Genomic DNA, 20,000 nt, shown 5'->3' with positions numbered 1-20,000 from the left:
AATAAACTCCTAAGGTTAATATAATAGCATCTTTTTTTAACTAGGTCTCATAAATGTCCTATGAATATTCAAAACTTTCAAGCTTAAATAGGTGAATATTTCTAAACAGATATTGAATAGTTGGCAAGACATACGCTGATATCTATGGGATTAACCTCAAGTCAATTAACATTATTCTGAGCATCTAATAATTTTAGCTAAAGATCTGACTTCTTTTGTAGTTGGTTTGTCTTAATGTTCTCAAGGCTCTGAGAAGACCTAGGAGGTCTCCCTAGTCTGACTCTCTTTCCTAATCCCCTGTTCCACTTCCACTGTCCCCTCAGCTGGAGCTGGGTGTCTGAGTATCTGATTCATTTGTGTTTTACTTTTCTGGGTTGGATTTTGATTTGAATAAAGACCCTGTGGAAGAGTCTCAAGTTCCAGATAAAGAGGAATAACAAATGGGATGTCTTTCTAAAATACAAACACATAGAATTCTTGTTTAAAGGATCACTATAAAGGCATGTTCCATTACCTTCTCAGAGAATTTTAATACACAAGGAATTTATTTCATTATGTCATTGCCTTGTACAAAAATCTATCTGAACTGAGACACAGGGGAATGAGACAGGATTGAGCCAAAACTCTTCAGCCATTCTCCACAGTTAGGCTGCAACCTCCCTGTGTACAACAGTAGTTCTGAATAATAACTTCTACTCCCGACTCAAAACATCACCCTTAAAATATCATGTTCGATTCCTACTCCAAGTCATTTTTTCACGCGGACTTGGTCTGCGCTTTCCTCTTCAACTCACTGTGTGTGCACAGAACCTGGCATTCCCTTCCTCACTGTTCTACCTATGCACATCCTGTCTACCATATAAGGACCAAGTTATATCTTATCTACTTCTAAAGAGTTTGTTTGACCTGTCTGGCTTTCACTGACCTCCTACTTCAACCCTCCAAAGCATTTTTTTTTTTTTTGGATCATTCTGTTACCCAAAACTATAGAATCTTGGAATCCTAACACTGTATCAAACATAATTTTATCCAATGCTCCTGTTTTACAGATGAAAAAATTAGTAACTTTCCAAGAGTTATGATAAATACAGGCAGAGCCAGGACTAGTATACAACTGGCCTCTGGAATCTTTCTTGGAACCTGGTTATTCTTGCTATCTCACGTTGCCTTTATCACATGTACTGTACTGAACTCTTTCTGGCGGTGGCTGTACTGTGTCTTGCCTACTAGACTATGAACTTCACAGATCAAGAGAGCTGTATCCACAGCAAGCACCCAGTAAATATGTGTTAACTGAATAAACGATGTCCCATCAAGGCATTAAGAGTTTCATTTGTATCAACTATAAAAGAGAAAATTTCTCTCTGGAATTAAGTGTTCTTAGAATCCTTTCACTCAGAATTAGTTTGTGAACAAGGTATCAGACCTGAGAAAGATGGAAATGAAATTTTCCCTTAAGGCTACAGTGTTAGGCTGCTCATTTACTAAAATAAACTAAAACCAGAGCCAATAATTATGAATGCTCAGTTCTTAAAAATATCCGATTGCCACCAATACAATGTCTAAAAAAGAAATAAAATGTAGCAAGAGAAGTTTAAGCATCCCAGGGAATAAAATTGCTTGAAAGTTATAGTACCTATGCCTATACCTTGGTGGAATCCTTTTCAATAAAAATACAATTCTATCATGATTATCTCCACTTATATTAGGTTTCTCACTTTTGGATCTCAGAGAGCTCCATGTTTTCACATGTCCTGTATGCCAATTCAAAGGAAATGAAACCCAAGGAAACCACATGCCTTTGGTGGGTTGTAGAATGAATCGGAAATTAGTCTCTTCTGCAGCCATCAGCAGTATCTTTCCCTTCTTCCTCCCATTACAGGATATGAGGGTCATTTAATTTATCTCTGGAAAAAAAGGGGCTATCTCTGTAGTGTTCATTTTTCCAAATTCTTCAGGATACCATGTGTTACACTATTATAGGATAATTAGATTTTCTCCCAGGAAAAATGCTCCCCTTCACCAAAGAAATTCCTCTGGCAATTCAAACAAAATAAAGGAAACCCTTTAAAGTAACTCCCTGTCTATGCAGTGCTCACCAATTCCTCCTTACATATCCTCTTCTCCAGTTGAATCATATAAAGGTTCTTAATTAACAGGGTATAATTTAATACAATAATTTTTATGTATTTAGTATTTTGATTAACTTATTAGTGTAGCATAAAGTAATCTTGAATAATTTAGGCACCTCATTTATAACCTTTAGTCATGCAGCAGTGGATAAGTGGTTAATACTATAGTGTTTAAGAATTCAGTGAGCTTTGAGGATAAAATGCTTGGGTTTAAACACTGGCTCCTTTACTTCCTAGCTGTGTGACCTTGGGGAAGTTACTTAATGTCTCTGTGCCTCTGTTTCTTTATTCATAAGGCAGAGATAATAAAGTACCTACTTTACATAGTAGTTATGAGGAGTAAATGATTTTTTGTGTATGCAAAACACTTGGAACAGTGACTGGCTCATAAGTGATCAGTGTTAGATACACTCATGATATAATTACAACCTTAAATCCTTTTTTGGAAGAAGTTATAGTATAAGTACACGGATTGCTTTTTAAACAACGTATGAACTTAATTAGCTCTAAAAACATTTTAGCCCTTCTACAAATTAAGACTTTTATTACTATATCAGAAAAGTCATAAAACAAAGATATAAGTGCCCCACATACCAAATGCCAGGCATTAGGGCTATTAAAGTAATGACTAGCTACATTTCCTTAAAAGTACATTTAAGGTATAAAAGGGACAAAATAACACAACATATTACTATAATTATTCCAAAGAATTATTTACTAACACATTCCTGAACACTACGGCACTACGCCAAAATCTCAGGTCCTGTCTCTGACCATTTTTAGATCAACAGAGGAAAGTAAACTTCAAAGTAGAAAGACCACTGTTGAAATGTTTGGTAGGCAGAGCCCCCGCACTTACACTCCCCAGCCATCCCATCCCAGGTCTCATCATAACTTGTCAGTGAAAGCATTAACATACATGCATTGAATGGTCCAGGCCTGCATCACATGTGCTATGTACACTGAAGTTTATGAAGTCTGATGATACATATTCAGCTGGAGAAACCTTAAATAGATGAACTCAAAGTTGACTAAAATATGGAAATTTTAAGAGACATAGCAATATATATAAGCCTGAGAGACAATAAATTTTCTGCCGAAAGTTCTTTCATGCTGTGGGTTGAGTCAAGTCGTCTGTGTCCATAATGGCATAAAGAGCATCAATCTCACTTTGACAGGAAAAGCCAATAACATTATCATTATCTCCTATTGCCAATGATTAATTTAACGCGTTTATTGCGTACCCTCTAGATATAAGGCACTGTGGAGGCATTTAAACATCTATCAAAGAAGTTGCAGTCTGGTATGGGAGAAATATGTACTCAAATATGTACACAATTGCCAGCCATAAGTGTCCTAAGAGGAATAGCAATTAAGTGATACTGGAGGGGTTAACAGCTGGGAGAGATTATTTGCCTCTAAGCAGAATCCCAAAGCATCTGCACTCCTACTGGAATTCATTAAAGACAGTAAAGGAAGAACAAGTTCAGACGGACAGACGAGAGAAATTCTTGACTATCTATCCTGGTGATAAAACTCTTTCTGGGTTTGAAGAAGATATACTGTGGATGGTTTGGATATTCCTCATGCCATTTTTCCTCCCTGATTTGAAATTTATGCACGACTCCTTTCAGTTTCGATGTGAGGTGTCTTACAGATTAAGTTGCAGTCCTTAATAGAGCCCTTAATAATAAGTAAAGTAGAAGCTACTTTGAGCAAATAGAATGAAACTATTGAAACTGAGGACTTAGGTTCTTTTTTTTTCTTAACTTATGAACAAAAAGAAAAAAAAAAACTAGTGGAATAATTGATTTCTTATTGACTCATCTGTGAGATCTTGAATAAAGGATAATAAATAGACTTATTTGTAACGTATCTTAAGGCAGGAGTCTATGAAGTCTGGATTGGATAATCTATCCAGCACTTCATTTGTTTACTGGGCACCTAATACATACCAAGCATCTAGGTTATCACAGAAGAGTACAAACTTCTGGCATAGAAAGGCAGAGACAGCAGGTAGACATATTTACCTTGACAGTCACTTTAGTAGTTCTTCTAAACCTGATGAAATATGTCCTATTCCTTTAAGTGGATTTGGAAGTAACTTCATCTTTGATTTTAAAGCAAATTATGCATTTGGTAGATAATGAGTATTCATTTAAACGAGAATCCAGGAATTAATTGTGAACAGTTTAAAAATTGTTCTGTCGATGAAACACAAGATTTCCAATTCAACTATTCCAAGTCCACTACCTATTATTTACTACAGAAAAGCAGTGATTTAAATTTCTTGCTTGAAGAAGGAATAGCCAACCTCCTAATTTGATGTAATTTACACTTAGGAGAATTAGAAAGCTATTTGGAACTTCTTTAGATAGTTAGAGGGAAAGTATTCAGTGGTGGAGAGACATAAAGTCTGTTAATACTTCCTGACAGAAAGGTTGAAAGTCAGTAGCTGAAATGGAAATACTTCTACAAGGATAAACACTACTTCCTGCTAGAAGTGAAAATATCAATTCAATAAACATTATTTGCAAACTACTGGTCTAGGGGCTGATACAGAAAATGGTTCCTGTTCTCATACAGTTATTAGTCTAATAGAGGAAGTAAGACATACACACAAGTAACTTCGATGCCAAGTAGAATGTGATCTATACCATAACAGACAAAGTGTTATGAAAGATGGGAGAGAAATTCTGGCAATGCATCCAGTCAATGATCTATGACGGAGGAAGTTGTCACTTCACGTAGGCTTTGAAATATATGAAAATGTTCATTACGCAGAGTTGAGGAAAAGGGCATTCTGAGTGGAAATGGGAAAAATAGAGAATTTTATATGTGTTGTAGGAACGCTGAGAGTGTGTAGAGGCCATGGGGAAAGGAGGGTTGGTGATAAAGAAATATGTTATAAAGCAGAACAAGGTCAGATGGTGAAGTGCCCTTGAGTTGCATTTATGGAGTTTAAAATTTATTCTCTGCCAGCTGAAGGGCTATTGATGGTTTTTGAGCATGGCAGCGAAAAGATAGAAGAGTTTTAGGAGGATTAATTTGCAAAGCGTAGATGGAACGTAGGCCACTGGAGGTAAGGTAACCAGCTAGTTTACTAAAATAGTGTAATAAGGTCATGATGGCCAGGAATAAGGTAGCAGGATTAGAAACGTGGAGAGAAGTGAAGAATTAAGGGTATTGGTTGTGGACTAAAAAGTTTTGTATATACTGCTTTTAAATTTATATGTATGTGAAATAGTTCCCTTCTACACTCTACCAAGAAGATAGAGAGCCTAAACCCCTGTCAAAGATTCTAAAAGTTAAAATAGATGATGACTCTTCATAACTCATTCAATTTTGATGAATCTTTATATTTGTCATTTTAATCGCTCGAGGAAGAGGGGAAGCAGATCCTGGAATGCTTGGATATCAGAAAGTAGAAGATGGGAAGATTTTGAAACAAAGTTCTCTACAGTCCTCATTGCAATTAAGTTGCTAGCAGAAGCAATGGCCACGTTCATAAAGGCTGCTGATACTTGATCTCTGGAAAATTTGTTTTTAATTTTCAGTCTGAGTTCTTAAGTCATCTTAAAGAAAAATATATTTTAAACTGAATATTGAGGGGAAATGGCATAAAAAAAGTGTGGACACTTTTTCAAGTGAAAAAATACAGTATACCCAGGGATGAGTAGCAAAGAAGAAAAGGGTAAGTCTTTTTAAAAGTAGGTAACATATACCCTTGAGGGTCTTGCTAAGGATCTCCAAATAATTGGTGAATTTTCAATGCCCCTACCCTATCATCAGCTTGGAGATTAACGAACTCTAAGCTATGGTTCCCAAATTCCTATCCAGTCTCATCCTACAGGTATTGCTCTCTAGGCAGATTGTCCATGCCAAGGCAAAAGAATGATCTATTCTCTGAATGAGACTCATGCTTTATATCTTAGTCACCTTTGCTCATACACTCAAATCCTTTGTATCTATCTTCTCTTTCCTCAGCTCTGCTTAATGTAGGTTGAAAAGATTAAGATTGCTATTTCTGTAAGCAAAAAAGAACCCAGTCAAATATCAATAATTTCATAAAGTTCAACCTAAAAATTGATTTCATGTTAAGCATAACTCAAAGCTATCTCCTCCATGAAGACTTTCATGATTCTTCATGTGCATGTGTACACTTAATTTGCAATTTGGTTATAACTCTCTTCCTTCCTTTACTTGGACTCTCTCCTTATCTTTGTACATATCCATCCCTCGATTAGAATTCTACCTCTTTGTAGATAACAGATCACCTGCCAGTTTCCAACAGACTATGTTGCACATAATAGGTGCTCAAGAAATGTTTATTCAACTTAAATGAATGAAACATCGCTGCTCCATTCAACCTGCCAAGCCTCTACCAGAAGGAAATGCAAAGTAGCAGTTGGATTTTATGCTCTAGTTTAATTGGTCAGTGTTACAGCCCACCCTCATAATGGCATATACCAAAAACACAAAGAGAGGACTAGCTACATTACTAGACTGATCTGTTGCCTAAAGAAATGTGTTGCTCCTTTAGTTGTGAAATTTATAAGTACCCAAGGCATCAATGAAAGGCAGAAGAAATGTTATTGTTGCCAACATCCTACAGCAGAGTCAAATTATAATGGAAAACTTTACCTTTTTTGATTGTGATCACACTGTATATTCTCTAGAGAAATGTAAATTGTCTTCATTTTCTCCTTAATTAAGACTAAGTAAAAGATCCTATAAACTGTTCCTATTTTTTCTTTAAAATAAGGAAGTACTATGAATAAAGTTCTCCGAAACTGAGATGTTCAAAACATGTTTAAGTCAATAGATGTTAGACTACAGAATCACAATGGTGTTTCTTTATTTAGATATCATCAAGAGAATAGATCATTCTTTTGCCTTGGCATGGGCAATCTGCCTAGAGAGGAATACCTGTAGGATGAGACTGGACAGGAATTTGGGAGCAATATCTTAGAGTTATACAGTGTCATCATTTATGAGTAATTCAGTGGCACCATGTAAATTTGATTGGGCCCTTCATAAATACAATATTTTTTAATACTAATGATAAAAATTTTAAGTCTTAAATGTTATGATAGATGTCAACAAATGCTGTGAAGAAAAACTTACAATTAATGGCTTATCTCTACAATATGGGCGATTTCAGGCAATGTAAAGTTAATTTAATCAAACATTTACAAGTCAAGACTAAAAGTAAGACTAGGTAAAATTGTTTTTATGTGGTTTACTCATTTTAGGAGACCCCCTTATATCTTTCTTCAGATAACCCTAGTTGTTTGAGAGAAAGTTAAATACATTAAATAACATATACTTATTGAAAACGAGTAATAAACATGATACATGAGATATGATACATGATACATCTTAAAAATCCTATAAGAATAATTGCCCTAGCATACCTGAAGGATATAACATGTTTCTATCAGTAACTGCGGATCATTAATGTAAAAAACGTTACTCCCCAGATAACAGTCAAAAACCTATCCTCAGAAATAGCATTAAGGTCTTCATGCTTCAGTTTTACTATGGAAAATAATTTTATTTGGCCCAATATAGCAACCTTTATCCAGTAAAATGAATTTATATATACAGTACACTGAGAAACATATTGAACGTACTGAAATATGCGTAGACCTTAAACCACGCATCTATTTCCTACTCAATACTGATTTATTAAAGTTCTTGACTTTTAAGTTTCTTGATACTTCTACTTAATTTAGTTTGTATACCTTTAACCTACGTGGGATACATTGAGTAACTCTAAAAGAAAATGTTTACAATCATACAAATTCTTCTTTATCTCATATATTGTTATATCTTAACTGTTGATTAATGACATTACAAAATATCAGAATAGACTGAGTATTGCTATAGGCTAAGGCTGTCCATTGATTTGCATAGGTTTTGACTCACAAAACAGCATCAAAATTTTTTTAATTAAAAGGAAATGCTTAGAGAAAATGAGACTTCCTTTTAACTGTCTACAATGTCTATTTAGTACTTGGCACAAAGCCGTTGAATGAATAATGATAACTACTATAAGTATTTAAAAATCAAAGTGTATGATTAGCACTTTGTAATTTCATATGTGTTTGAATACATTTTTATTCAATTAGTTCAAATTTGCCAATGGCAAAACCTTCATGCTTACCACATAAGTATCATTGTTTTGGAGATGTAAAATGGATTCCAAAATACAAACACAGACTCCTTTATTAAAATGGAAGATTTAGTTTCATGAGGCTCAGTTTTTGGTTTTGTTTGTTATTTTTGAGTAGCTATCCTGGAAGCTATAACCGCATCAAATAAAACAATTTTTTTTTTTTTTTTTTTTGCGGTACGCGGGCCTCTCACTGTTGCGGCCTTTCCCGTTGCGGAGCACAGGCTCCGGACTCGCAGGCCCAGCGGCCATGGCTCACAGGCCCAGCCACTCCGCGGCATGTGGGATCTTCCCGGACTGGGGCACGAACCCGTGTCCCCTGCGTCGGCAGGCGGACTCTCAAACACTGCACCACCAGGGAAGCCCAAATAAAACATTTTTAAAAAGTCATTTTTTTTCCAAAGAAGTTTCACAGGGAAGCTGGTAAAATAATTCATGCTCATTCAGAAAGCATATGAAAAATGGAGATTGTGGAAATTCAATTTTACTCATTTCCTTCTAGTATATGTACAAGGAAATGATATAATTATATTTGGAATTTAATGGTAAATTTATAAAAACTGCAAGTTTAGGTATCTCCATTTGTACAAAGTCAGGTTGAAATGAGAAACAATTCACATTTCTTAAATTAAACATTTGTAACTTTTAGAGTAATATTTTATTTAGGAAGTATTTTAGTTTAACATATCACAGAAATAACCTAAAAAATGAAACTAAAGTTTTAAATGGAAAAGTTTACTTTTAAAAGAAAACATTTTGCAAGTACTTTCTAAACTGAGAAATGATCTTAGGCTAATGTGAGTAATTAAACAACTGAAGTTATTTATACAGTCATTAAGAAATTATTTAATTAATCCTATTTATGATTTTATTCTTTTGAAATGATAACTCTGATTTCTTTCACTATAATCTAGATTTTTATATTCCAAATTTAAGCACACATTAGAGAAATATTTAATTCTCATGTACAGAAGTGAATAAGGTCATATAATTAAAAACAACTAGAAATGATAAATTAGCTCTTATTTTATCAATTAAGAAATTATAAAACAGATCTTTACTACTATGATTCAATATTTTTCCAATTTTATTGTTTTTCAAGACTGTTTTCTCTCTTGTAAATTAACATTTACCACAGACATTCTTATGTTGAATGAACTGACCTTCCTTTTGATTTGGATGAGTTTGCACATAGTTGCCATGAGGACAGTACCCAGAACCATTATTCCAGTTCAGTAGATAAAAATCCTACTTATTTCTGGATGAAAAGGAAAATATTCCTCCTCTCAGAAATGTACAACCATTAAAAGAGGATAGAAAAATTGGAGTGATGATTCCTCATGCCATATATACCTTGTTTAGTTTACTTTATTCAGAATGTAATTAGAAAATGCCCTGCGAAGTTTCTCATACCTTTTCACTGTGGCTAAGGAAAACAGCCAAATAAATTTTAATTTTTCATCTTGAAGTCAGAATACAACTTTACTACTAATATATTTAATAAATCTTGTAACTCCCGTATTCTACTTTCTAGAAAATGCAGCCATTTAAGTGTTTGATTGCAAAGGAATATTATATTCTGATAATTGTAATAACATTTTCTCTTCCAAGCTACACACTGCCATTCTTAAGAATGCATTTTATAATTCTATGCTACATCCCAAAAGATCTGACCCCAAGGTAGAGTTCCAAAGTTCTATTTAAAGTCAACAGAAGTTCTAAGAAATATAACAAAAAGGTGGATTAAGGTTAATGAAACCTAATTTTATAAATCGCATGCATATATATATATATATAAATGTATATGAAATTTCTCTAAGATTTCTTGTCCTTACCTTCAACATTATATTATAATTTATTCAAATTTATACAACATTGTTTAAAGAAACTGGATTTTACATGATTTGGAGGCTCACTCCCAAATGATTTCACATAGTTTTGCTGTAGTGCCGATTATAAAAAGCACAATTAAATTCTTTAAGATTTACCATTTGATTTATAAAAGTAATAGATGTGATCAGAACAGCTGTAATAAAATGAAAATATAAATGTAATTACTTTGATCATTGAGGAGTACAGATATACTGTGCTCAATCTCAGAATCAAAGCAGTTGCCCATTGAGATACAATTGGTACCATTCCATTTTGTGTCTCATAAATGGTAGCTTTCAATAAACATTCAGGTATAGATCTAAGGACTTTTATATTTCTAATCTATTGGTCAGAGAAATAAAAGAAAATCTAAATTACATCTTGACATTTGGCCATTAAGTCAGCTTTGCTGCTGCTCCAAAACTCCTTTGAACCATTCATCCAAAAATCGTTTTTACCTTGTTCCTTGGACCAAGTTTCAGTCAGAAATGTCAGGATGGGCATATGGCACACAAAGTATATGTTCCTGTTTCTCTCTAATTTCTCATTGATAATTAGGGTTCTGATTCCTTGAAGATCAGGACCTCAAAGTCCTATAGTTGGGCTATAGTATGGCTCTGGGCAGCCCTCGCGGACATGGCTCACCCACCTTTTCTGGACTGTTGTCTGTTTCCTTTGCCAAGCTGCCCTGATGGGATGCTGCCCATTCACTGCCCGCTCCTGGTGAAGCTGTTTCTTGGATATCTTGACAGAGATGGCTCTTCACCAGGATTACATATGGTTCGTGTCATTAGGTCATTCTAATCTGTGAGACTGGCTGCTCTGCTGGAGTTATTCCCTTGCTCAAATTAAACCATAAGACTGACTCAATGTTCAGTTTCCTCCTGAACTGTGCTTAGCTATGCTGTTAGTTCTTAGCACGAGAATGGAATAGGGAGTAAAAACAATATCTTTTATTCTAAATCTAGTAGATTATGTCTTTCTCTGACCTGCTAATTAACAAAAGGGACCTGAGATTTAGTGTTGCAAATGGTAAATTTATCAAGAGTTAGATAACATTATGTGACCAATGATTACTTCTGCTCCTGCCTTTTAAATGTCTTGCTGATGTTATACCATTTTCAGTGCTCAAAGATTAAGATAATGTTGAGCAAACTAAAGAATGTCAGTTTCCACTAGTTATGTGAAATTATTTGGTCATCTGTTGCTTATATAAATTGTTTAATTCTATCCTAATGATAGAAACTACTTAATGGAATGTAGGAACCCTGAGATCAAGTTTTAAACTGTGTTTATTGGCGTCAAAGTTTTAAAATACATTGTTGTACTTATTTGAAAGGTCAATTTAAAATTCTCCCAAAGTAGTCAAAATGAATATAATTTTAACACATATTAAAATATAATTTCTTATGTAAAGTATCTTCACATTAAGTAATATTCTGAAGTGATCGTCAACTTTACATAATAAATATCTTTAGTCATAAAATACCCATATCACCTAATAGACATCCACTTCCCTAAGCCCTATGTCAAGAGCTGAAGATAAAATACCATATGGGTATACATGGTACTATGGTATTTTCTCCTGGTACTAGAAGGAAAAAATACTGAATAACAGTATTCATTTTTAAACAATTCAGTCAATTACTTTTTGACCCTCTAAGGCTCAAATAGTGTTAGTGCAAAGGAAGATGTACCTTCTAACAAAGTATCTTCTTTAGATATAAAACAGAAGCAGTAGGCTACAATACTGTCACCTAAAAGTTTTCTGACACCCTTTGCCTAAATTGCGGGCATTCATAACAGAAAACTTAAATACCATCTGTATAGTTCTATAAAAATCCTTTAAAACCCTACAGGAACCCACAAATTTCCACTATTGGCACGGTGGGGATACAGCACTTTTTAGCTGAAGGCACTGTATCTCTGGGAGGATCTTTTTTATTAGGAGGAACTAGAATGAGCTGTAAGTGCCACATATGGGGACTGGAATAATGTAAAAAAGAACAGTGGCTACTGAGCCATACTTGTAGCACTTAAAAAAAAAAGATGAGATAATAAAGAGCTGGCATAGTCATAAGTTCTCTACCATCACTTTGGAAAGAGATCTCAAAGCTAACTAGCAAAGTTAATAAAAAAGTTTAGAGGTTAAATAAAAATAGAATTAAATCAGAATAAAATTATGAGGCCCAGAAATGTTAGGAAAAAAAAAAATTAAAGATAAATGAAAAATTGTGAATAAAAAAATCTGTGAAGACATGTAAAGCAAAAATATGCTTTTATGTTTAGAGCTCTTCTTAATGCAACTTAATGATCCAAAATATCAGCAAAAAATAGTGCAGGCTTAACAGGCATGAAAACAACGAGCATTCCACTTGTTCAAGTTGTCAGCCACTTTCAACTGCTTTCCTCTGATATACAGAGCCACTCCAATTTCAAATGCCTTTGTCCACAGAAAGATCTAAGATCTGTGGGGATTTTATATAAAATATCACCAACTAAAGGTGTAGGGTCTGCAAATTCTACATGTGCCTACAAACAGCAATTTAAATTTTAAGGCAGCCACAGAGAATAGAAGGAAGAAAGGTAATATTATATACTTGAACATTTTCATTATGTTTCATGACACTTCACAATTTCTATTAGATTTTCAATACTGTTGCACAAAATGGGCATCTAGCAGTCCCTTTTAGCTGTCTTTGGTTGCAAAGTATTATTGCTAGGAGAGGCTGAAGTTTATCATTGGAGTGGTATAACGAACTGAGGTTCTCAAGAAGCAGAGGATGTGGTAAGGATGACTGACTGGGACATGCAATGCATAGAAAGTTCTGGGGCGTGTAGAATGTGCATTCAACATGTTAATAAAAAAGATTAATGTGATCTCCATTGTAGTCCTGGAATAACACTACACTACTCCTTTTGTGCGATGCCGCAGACCTTGATTTCCTTACCCTAAAGTTTTGGCTTTGAAGAACACAACAAATATATTTTCTCGTCTTACATGAGCCATATTAACATTCTGATTCTATATAGAAGTTCATTAACTTGCAAACTTCAAACATTTGCTTTAATAAGAGGCAGAAAAAATAATCACCTGCAACTAATATAGAATATTAGCAAGTAGAACTTTGAAATGGCACGGAGGCTAAGAGGATTCAGGAATGACACGTAAGAAATGATCTGAAAACTCAACAGTAGGAGACTCTAATAATCAGAAAGGGGAACGGCATGACAATGGAAGGCTTTGTGCGTGGAGCCCTCCATACAAAACCAGCTCAGGAAGAACATTCGTTTTGATCTCTAGAAACAAAATTTGAAAATATAAAAATGGGAACCTCATTTAACATTTTCATAAGAGAAAGAAAAGGCAAACCTGAGCCAACTTACTGAGAGTGAGGAGAAACAACTGCTTAATAAAAAAGAAACAACTGATTTGAACTAAACATGGCGGGTACATCATTAAATTTCTCTTTTGCCTCAGGTTTGGAAGGAGACAGGAAATGGATTGATTGTACCAGTGTGAGTTCACCTTCCAGGTCTTCTCCAAACGTTTTCTTCTCTTTTCATTCATTTAAGTCTAACACATGGGAGAAGAAAGTAAGTTCAAATTATTTCCACCTGAACATAGCATCAATCCTAACTCTTCAGGTAGTTTTTATGAGAGGCAAACACCGGTATAAAATAGGAATCTAAAGTAATTTTATCCATAATCTATAAAACTCTGAAAAGTCAGGTAATCAGGGAATATTGGTGCTGAGGTGCAGAAGGGAAGAGTATTATAAATTGTAATGATACTTAGACTCTTACTGGAAGTATTCTTAACTTTTGTTCAGACCATGATGGGTCTAGATCTCTTACAACAGCAGCAGAAAATAAATTTTAGAAATCTACTTGATCGAAAAGAGTCAAAACAATTTCAAAAAATTATTAGGTAAAATCTGTATTATTCCACCTGACTTCAACCTGTCCTACTTTCTGCTAAAATCCTCTGGAACATACATCTGATTAATACTGTATTAATTGCAATAATTTTTTTTTCATTTCACCTGCAACAAGATAAATAAAATTTAACAAGGTCTGGGAGGATAATCACGAATGCGGTGAAGGCCTGTCACTTGCCATTGACCTAACTTTGGACAATTATAAAACACATATTAACTAAATAATTAAAATTAAAAACAAAAGTTCACAAACACACTCTGCCAATATTTAGAAAGATCTCTTAGCTAGCATTCTATTTCATTATCTCTTCTTCCTAAAAATCTCTTCTTCTCCCTTCTTCAGAGTTCTAAGAGAATCCTGGATTGTACTTTTGGAGAGATTACCTCATGAAGTCAAACCATTTCTCATTAACTGTCACCTCCCATTTGATTCTTCATAATCATTATCATATGGTTATTGAGTGCTTACTTTGTATGGTATAATGTATTAGGGGTTTCATATACTGTAATAGGTCTAAAACATCATCTTTGTCCTTAAGCGACCTGCCATTAAGCCAGAGATAATTGCAAAATGAGTATGCACATGTGCAAGCACACATGTGCGTGACAACACACACACACACACACACATACACACACACACACACAACTGCGTTAGTTCCAGATAATGATATAAGCAGTCAGCTCTTCAGAAATGTGGAGCAGAATGTAGGTCCTGACTGCAAAATTACTTGGGAAAGCCTCCTGGAAAAATAGGATGAGGCCCTTAAGGAAAGGTAGAATTTATGTAAGAGAGGAGAATGAAAAAGGAAAGGGAAGAAAGGCAAAGAGTTAAGGCAAAATAAATGCACTAATTTGGCAAAAGCCTTCATTCAGGGCACTCTAAGAGTGAAAGCCACAGTGCGGGGAAGTGTTACATATGGACTGTCAAAATGAAGAATAAGGATGATAATTTGGCCTTTCTTGTTCTCTAAAAACAATTTATAAGAAGCACTAAACCATAGTTATTCTACTCTTCCAAAGCTTCAAAACATCTTTTCTATCAACCTCAGGAATACTTCTTTTACTATTCTGGAGTTGAATAAAAAGACTAAATGAAGAAACAGTTTCCGTTTTGTTGTTTCCTGAATCTAAGGACATTTACGTTCTTGGATTCAGCAAGTAGGATAATACTGAATTCATCCCCGTTTTCCCCCTTGAGCCCATCCTCTTGTGCTCTCTATTTCTCTTCACAGGCTTTTACAGTTGCTATGATTTTTCCTAATTTTCCTCTTTGCCCCCAGCATTCAATCAGTTGTCTTGTTCTGTATTTCTCTTCACAGCACTTCTTGTATGGATTCCTTGCTGTCCACTCGCTGTCTTGTACTTAAGTCAGATACTACATCCTGCAAGGACTCATCTTCTGCTTCCAGTCTCTCCCAACTCCAGAATATCCTACCTCACTTGAGTTTCATTCAGGCATGCTTCATTCAGTACACGTTCAGATTACTCTTCCTAAAGCACATCTCTGGTCATGTGAAACCCAAGCTTATAACATTACTAAGTTCCATACTGATCAAAACAAACACTATAGCTTGACATTTAAAGCATTCAACAGTCTGGTCTCCTTTCATATATTCTACATTCCTGTCAAACCTCATAGCAGTGTTCTCCAGGCAGATATCGTGAGCTCCTGTTCTGGGTTGATATTATTCTATTTGGATTGTTCATTGCCTCCAACCTCAGATAACATCTTCTTATCTCAAAAATCTCTTATCTCGTTGAGTCTGAGTAAGATGCTCCTTACCATAAATTCCTGTCTCACATTCTTTCACTTCTTAGGGATCTGCTTACTTCATGAATTATAAGAGGAAGTGGGAGGGAAAAGCAAAGGGACTGACTCCCAAAGAAAGTAACCATACAATTATGGAGAGCCTATAAAAAATGTATTAAAATGCAAAATATTTTTGTATTGTTTATGGTCTCCTTTACAGAAATAATGAGGTATTACGAGAGGTAATATAAATCAGTAACTCTGAATACGGCACTATTAGGGGCACAGGGAGCAATTATTATATTCCAGGCACTTGTTTTATTTGCAAGAATCCTATGAGGTACATATTATTATGACTTACCTCACTTTCAGCTGAGAAAACTGAGGAAACAAATAAATCGTACTCAGCTGTTAAGTGCTAAATCTGGGATTGGAACCACCACAGTCTGTCACCAGAGCTCATATACTAATACCACTAGGCCCCTCTGCCTCTTGCTAACAGTTGCATCAGCTTAACTTACTCCCTCCCCTCCCTCAACCAATGACAACAATGACAAAAAGAACCAGTACCATGATTTCATTTCAGGACACATGACTATGCTACTGAAATGTAAAAAAATTCTTTCACTTCTGCTTAATTTTCAAAAAGTACTTTGAAGTGCATTCAATTATATGCAGACAAATTTTTTTTTTTTTTTTTGCGGTACGCGGGCCTCTCACTGTTGTGGCCTCTCCCGTTGCGGAGCACAGGCTCCGGACGCACAGGCTCAGCGGCCACGGCTCACGGGCCCAGCCGCTCCGCGGCATGTGGGATCTTCCCGGACCGGGGAACGAACCCGTGTCCCCTGCGTCAGCAGGCAGACTCTCACCCACTGCGCCACCAGGGAAGCCCACATGCAGACAAATTTTGACGGAGAGAATTAGATAATATTTTCCTTTGTCTAATAATGTACATAAAATGCCTTTTAAGTCCGAGCATCTTAAAACTCTATAAAGATGAAGATATAGAATACTGAAGTGACATTCCATCAATAATATTTGACATCCAACATACAAAACGTTAATGACCGCAGCAGAAACAGATTCAAAGAGAGAATGCTGACTCAGTATTCTGCAAGATAATTAAACATGATTATAATTTATATAATTTAGGAAAAAACAAGATTTGGTCTTCCTCCAATTTTTGTCTTTTCTGAAATCTATTTCCAATAAGCCGAGGGAGGCTTTCCTTTTATCTCTCTATGGAAAAAACACATAAATATTTTTCACATGCACTAATTCATAAAATGTACGATATATTGACTAAGAACATCTTAGTTTTCTAAGCCCATAGTGGCGCCACATCAGGAATTAAATATACAATTTTTATATATTGTTTTACACACACTATTTTTTCTGAGGTATTTTATAATTAAAGTGTAACTAAATAACAAAATGAAAAAATCGAAAATAGCAATTGGCAAATGAAAAATACTAGGAACCTAATAATGCTGTAATTTAGCCCAGTTATTATTTCGGGTTCTAAAACACAATGTTTAATAAACTATCGTATGGAATCATTCATTTTTTATTTTAATATCCTTATCACTGGACACATATGTTTTAAAAACCACCTCCCTACATACCCTCTATATATCATTCATAACAACCCTTGTATATCATATAGGAGCGCAAGGAGTTGCATTAATAGCTGAAACACTTTTATTAGGAATACCTTTCATTTCTCTGAAATTGGTCTTTTTTAAAGGGGGAAAACAGCATCTAACTCTTGTTTGCTCTTTAAAGTTTTATAGTTTTAGCATTTGATACAGGGAGCAAGTATCAGCACACTCAGGAGAATGGCTGAACGTAAAAGGCCTCAAGCTACCCACTCATGGCTGAGAGGATAAAGCAGGGATATAGAAACTTCTGCTGGATTGCTCACTTGCCTCGTGTGAGAGCACCGCTACTCTTAGGAGCATATATCCATATGTTCTCCCTACTTCCAGTTTTATCACTTCTTTTGTATTATTTAACACATCTAAAGACACTTCCAAAAGACAAATTTTTCCATTTTGAAAAAGTAATGGTTTGGAACCTGATAAAATATATTAATGTTCACCGTGTGTTGTTCACAAAGGTGATAGAGTAAAAGTGCTATAAAGCAATTAGGCACATGGTCTTAAAGACATTAATATGTCAAATAGAATGAGATGTCTCAAAAATCAACAAAAGTAATATCCGGTGAAAGGTCAAATGGAAATAGGCTGCTAGAAAGACCATATTTCGCCGTCAGGCCTCTGACTAGATATTTAGTACAAAAGTAGGGGAGGAAAATATAAGAATGAGAGGAAGTACTGTTCTTACCTCAATAACCTGAAATTAGAAGCATGTGATGTTTAACTCTCAGAAGTACGGACATTAAGTACGGACATGAGTTACGGACATAAACTCATTCTAACAACTGAACGGATTGTTCTGGATTCAGATTCTAACTTTTCCTCCTGAACTCTAAGTTCTAGCAGGGTCCATACTTTTTAGTAAACAAGAAGCTGATATGCTTGGCCTATTGAATAAGGCCAGGCATTTTTTCAAGTGTCACACACATTTCTGAAATCTACAATACATCAATTTTTAATACATCTACTCTCACAGCTCCATTAAAAAGATGGTAGGGGAAAGATTTTAGAGTAATTAATGATATAGTTAGCTGCTAAATATTAATAGGAATCGTAGTCTTGCATAAAATATAACATATAAACCTTGCCAATACAGACGCACCAGTAATTAAAGTTGAATATGTAATTACACTGATTTATAAGACAGGCAAAAAGTTACACTTTACCAGCTTCTATGTAAACTGTGTCTAACAGTTAAACTTTGCATTTTACGGTTTATAAAAACGGGAAATATCTTGACTACAGTTCATAAATGGTTTAGAGACCTGTAATAGTAGTAAAAATTATGACAACTTGTTCCATCATGAATATTCTTATCGGACCATACAAACCAAACTGTGATAATGATCCGTAAGCTGGAGACTCATCTTAGACACCGCTATACTCCCAAGAGAATGTTACTAGTACTAAGAATTTGTAGAGGACCGCTAGTACAATCATTATAGGATACTGGAGAGAATCTAAAAGGTTTATTAAAAGCAGTTCTGGTACACTTTTTCGTGTCACAAACACGGTGCAGTTTAACTCCATTTAAACTTGTATTTTTTACTTATCCACCATTCAAAACTTCAGAAGACTAGTAAATACTAGAAGCATAGGAATATCGGTTCTTCCCCTTTTGGAGTCTGTTAGCCCCACTTACATGTGCGGCTGAGGTGAGCAGCCCGGGCTGCTGTTCCCATTGCTGTCGATGTGATCCAGGGAACCATTGAGGTCTTCGTGGACAGCCTGCAGCAGGCCGCTGGAGGTGTTATTGATCAGTCCAGGGTTACTTAGCAAAGGTAAACTGCTCTCTGCCAAGGCAGCCTAGTGAAATGAAGAGGGTGTGAGACAACTTTGGAAATGCCCTTCCAAATGCTTTTTAAAACATCTATCTTCTTCTAACGGGTTTCAATTCTGATACAGGTATTTTAGAAGCATTTCAATAAAATGTATGGGAAAGACAAACGTCCCTAACCGACAACTTGTGGCAGCAATACCAAGGAAATTAAGTGTGATGTTCAACTGAAACAATAGTTCTCCCAGCAAACTTTCTCACTCAGGTTTCAGCATCCCACATAATGAAATAGTGTATCCTCACGTATAGCGAAATACCCCAAGATAATACAAGCCGTTGCTCTGCTGTTTAAAAATGACCAGAACTTAACTCAAAATAAAGAAGACCTGACATTTGCCTCCTCTGCATAAAAATTATATATTATAATTAAACTTTAAAGTTTTTGCCACAAGCACCATGTTCCCCAACACTATGATGTGAAATCATTTATGACAGCCTGGATAAATATTAATGCACAGCCACATGCATTTGCAAAAGCTTCTATCAATCTAGCCTTCGCAGGAAAACCGAGTGTTCCAGATTTTGCCACAGGGTGTCCTTCTTGCTTCTTCACATCAAAAGTAGCTTGAATTAGAACCAGTGCTTTCTACAGTACTAGGTACTACAACTTACTTGGATGATAAACCAAC

At 35.3% G+C, this 20,000-nt stretch overlaps 1 protein-coding gene across 9 annotated transcripts in view; it reads right to left on the bottom strand.

Annotated features, from left to right (window-relative positions):
• Nucleotides 1–20,000, bottom strand: part of FOXP2 (forkhead box P2) — a 532,381-nt gene that overhangs the window by 9,105 nt on the left and 503,276 nt on the right. For all 9 annotated transcript variants that reach the window (XM_060020757.1, XM_060020762.1, XM_060020763.1 and 6 more), the window contains one exon: nt 19,177–19,340. In XM_060020757.1, the coding sequence (XP_059876740.1) occupies nt 19,177–19,340 (164 nt within the window). The remainder of the gene's footprint in view (nt 1–19,176; nt 19,341–20,000) is intronic.

This window comes from Delphinus delphis, chromosome 9, assembly GCF_949987515.2.
Source record: "Delphinus delphis chromosome 9, mDelDel1.2, whole genome shotgun sequence".
In the NCBI taxonomy this organism is placed as follows: Eukaryota; Metazoa; Chordata; class Mammalia; order Artiodactyla; family Delphinidae; genus Delphinus; species Delphinus delphis.
The sequence above is the reverse complement of the archived record's forward strand: the minus strand, read 5'-3'. Positions and strand labels throughout refer to the sequence as shown.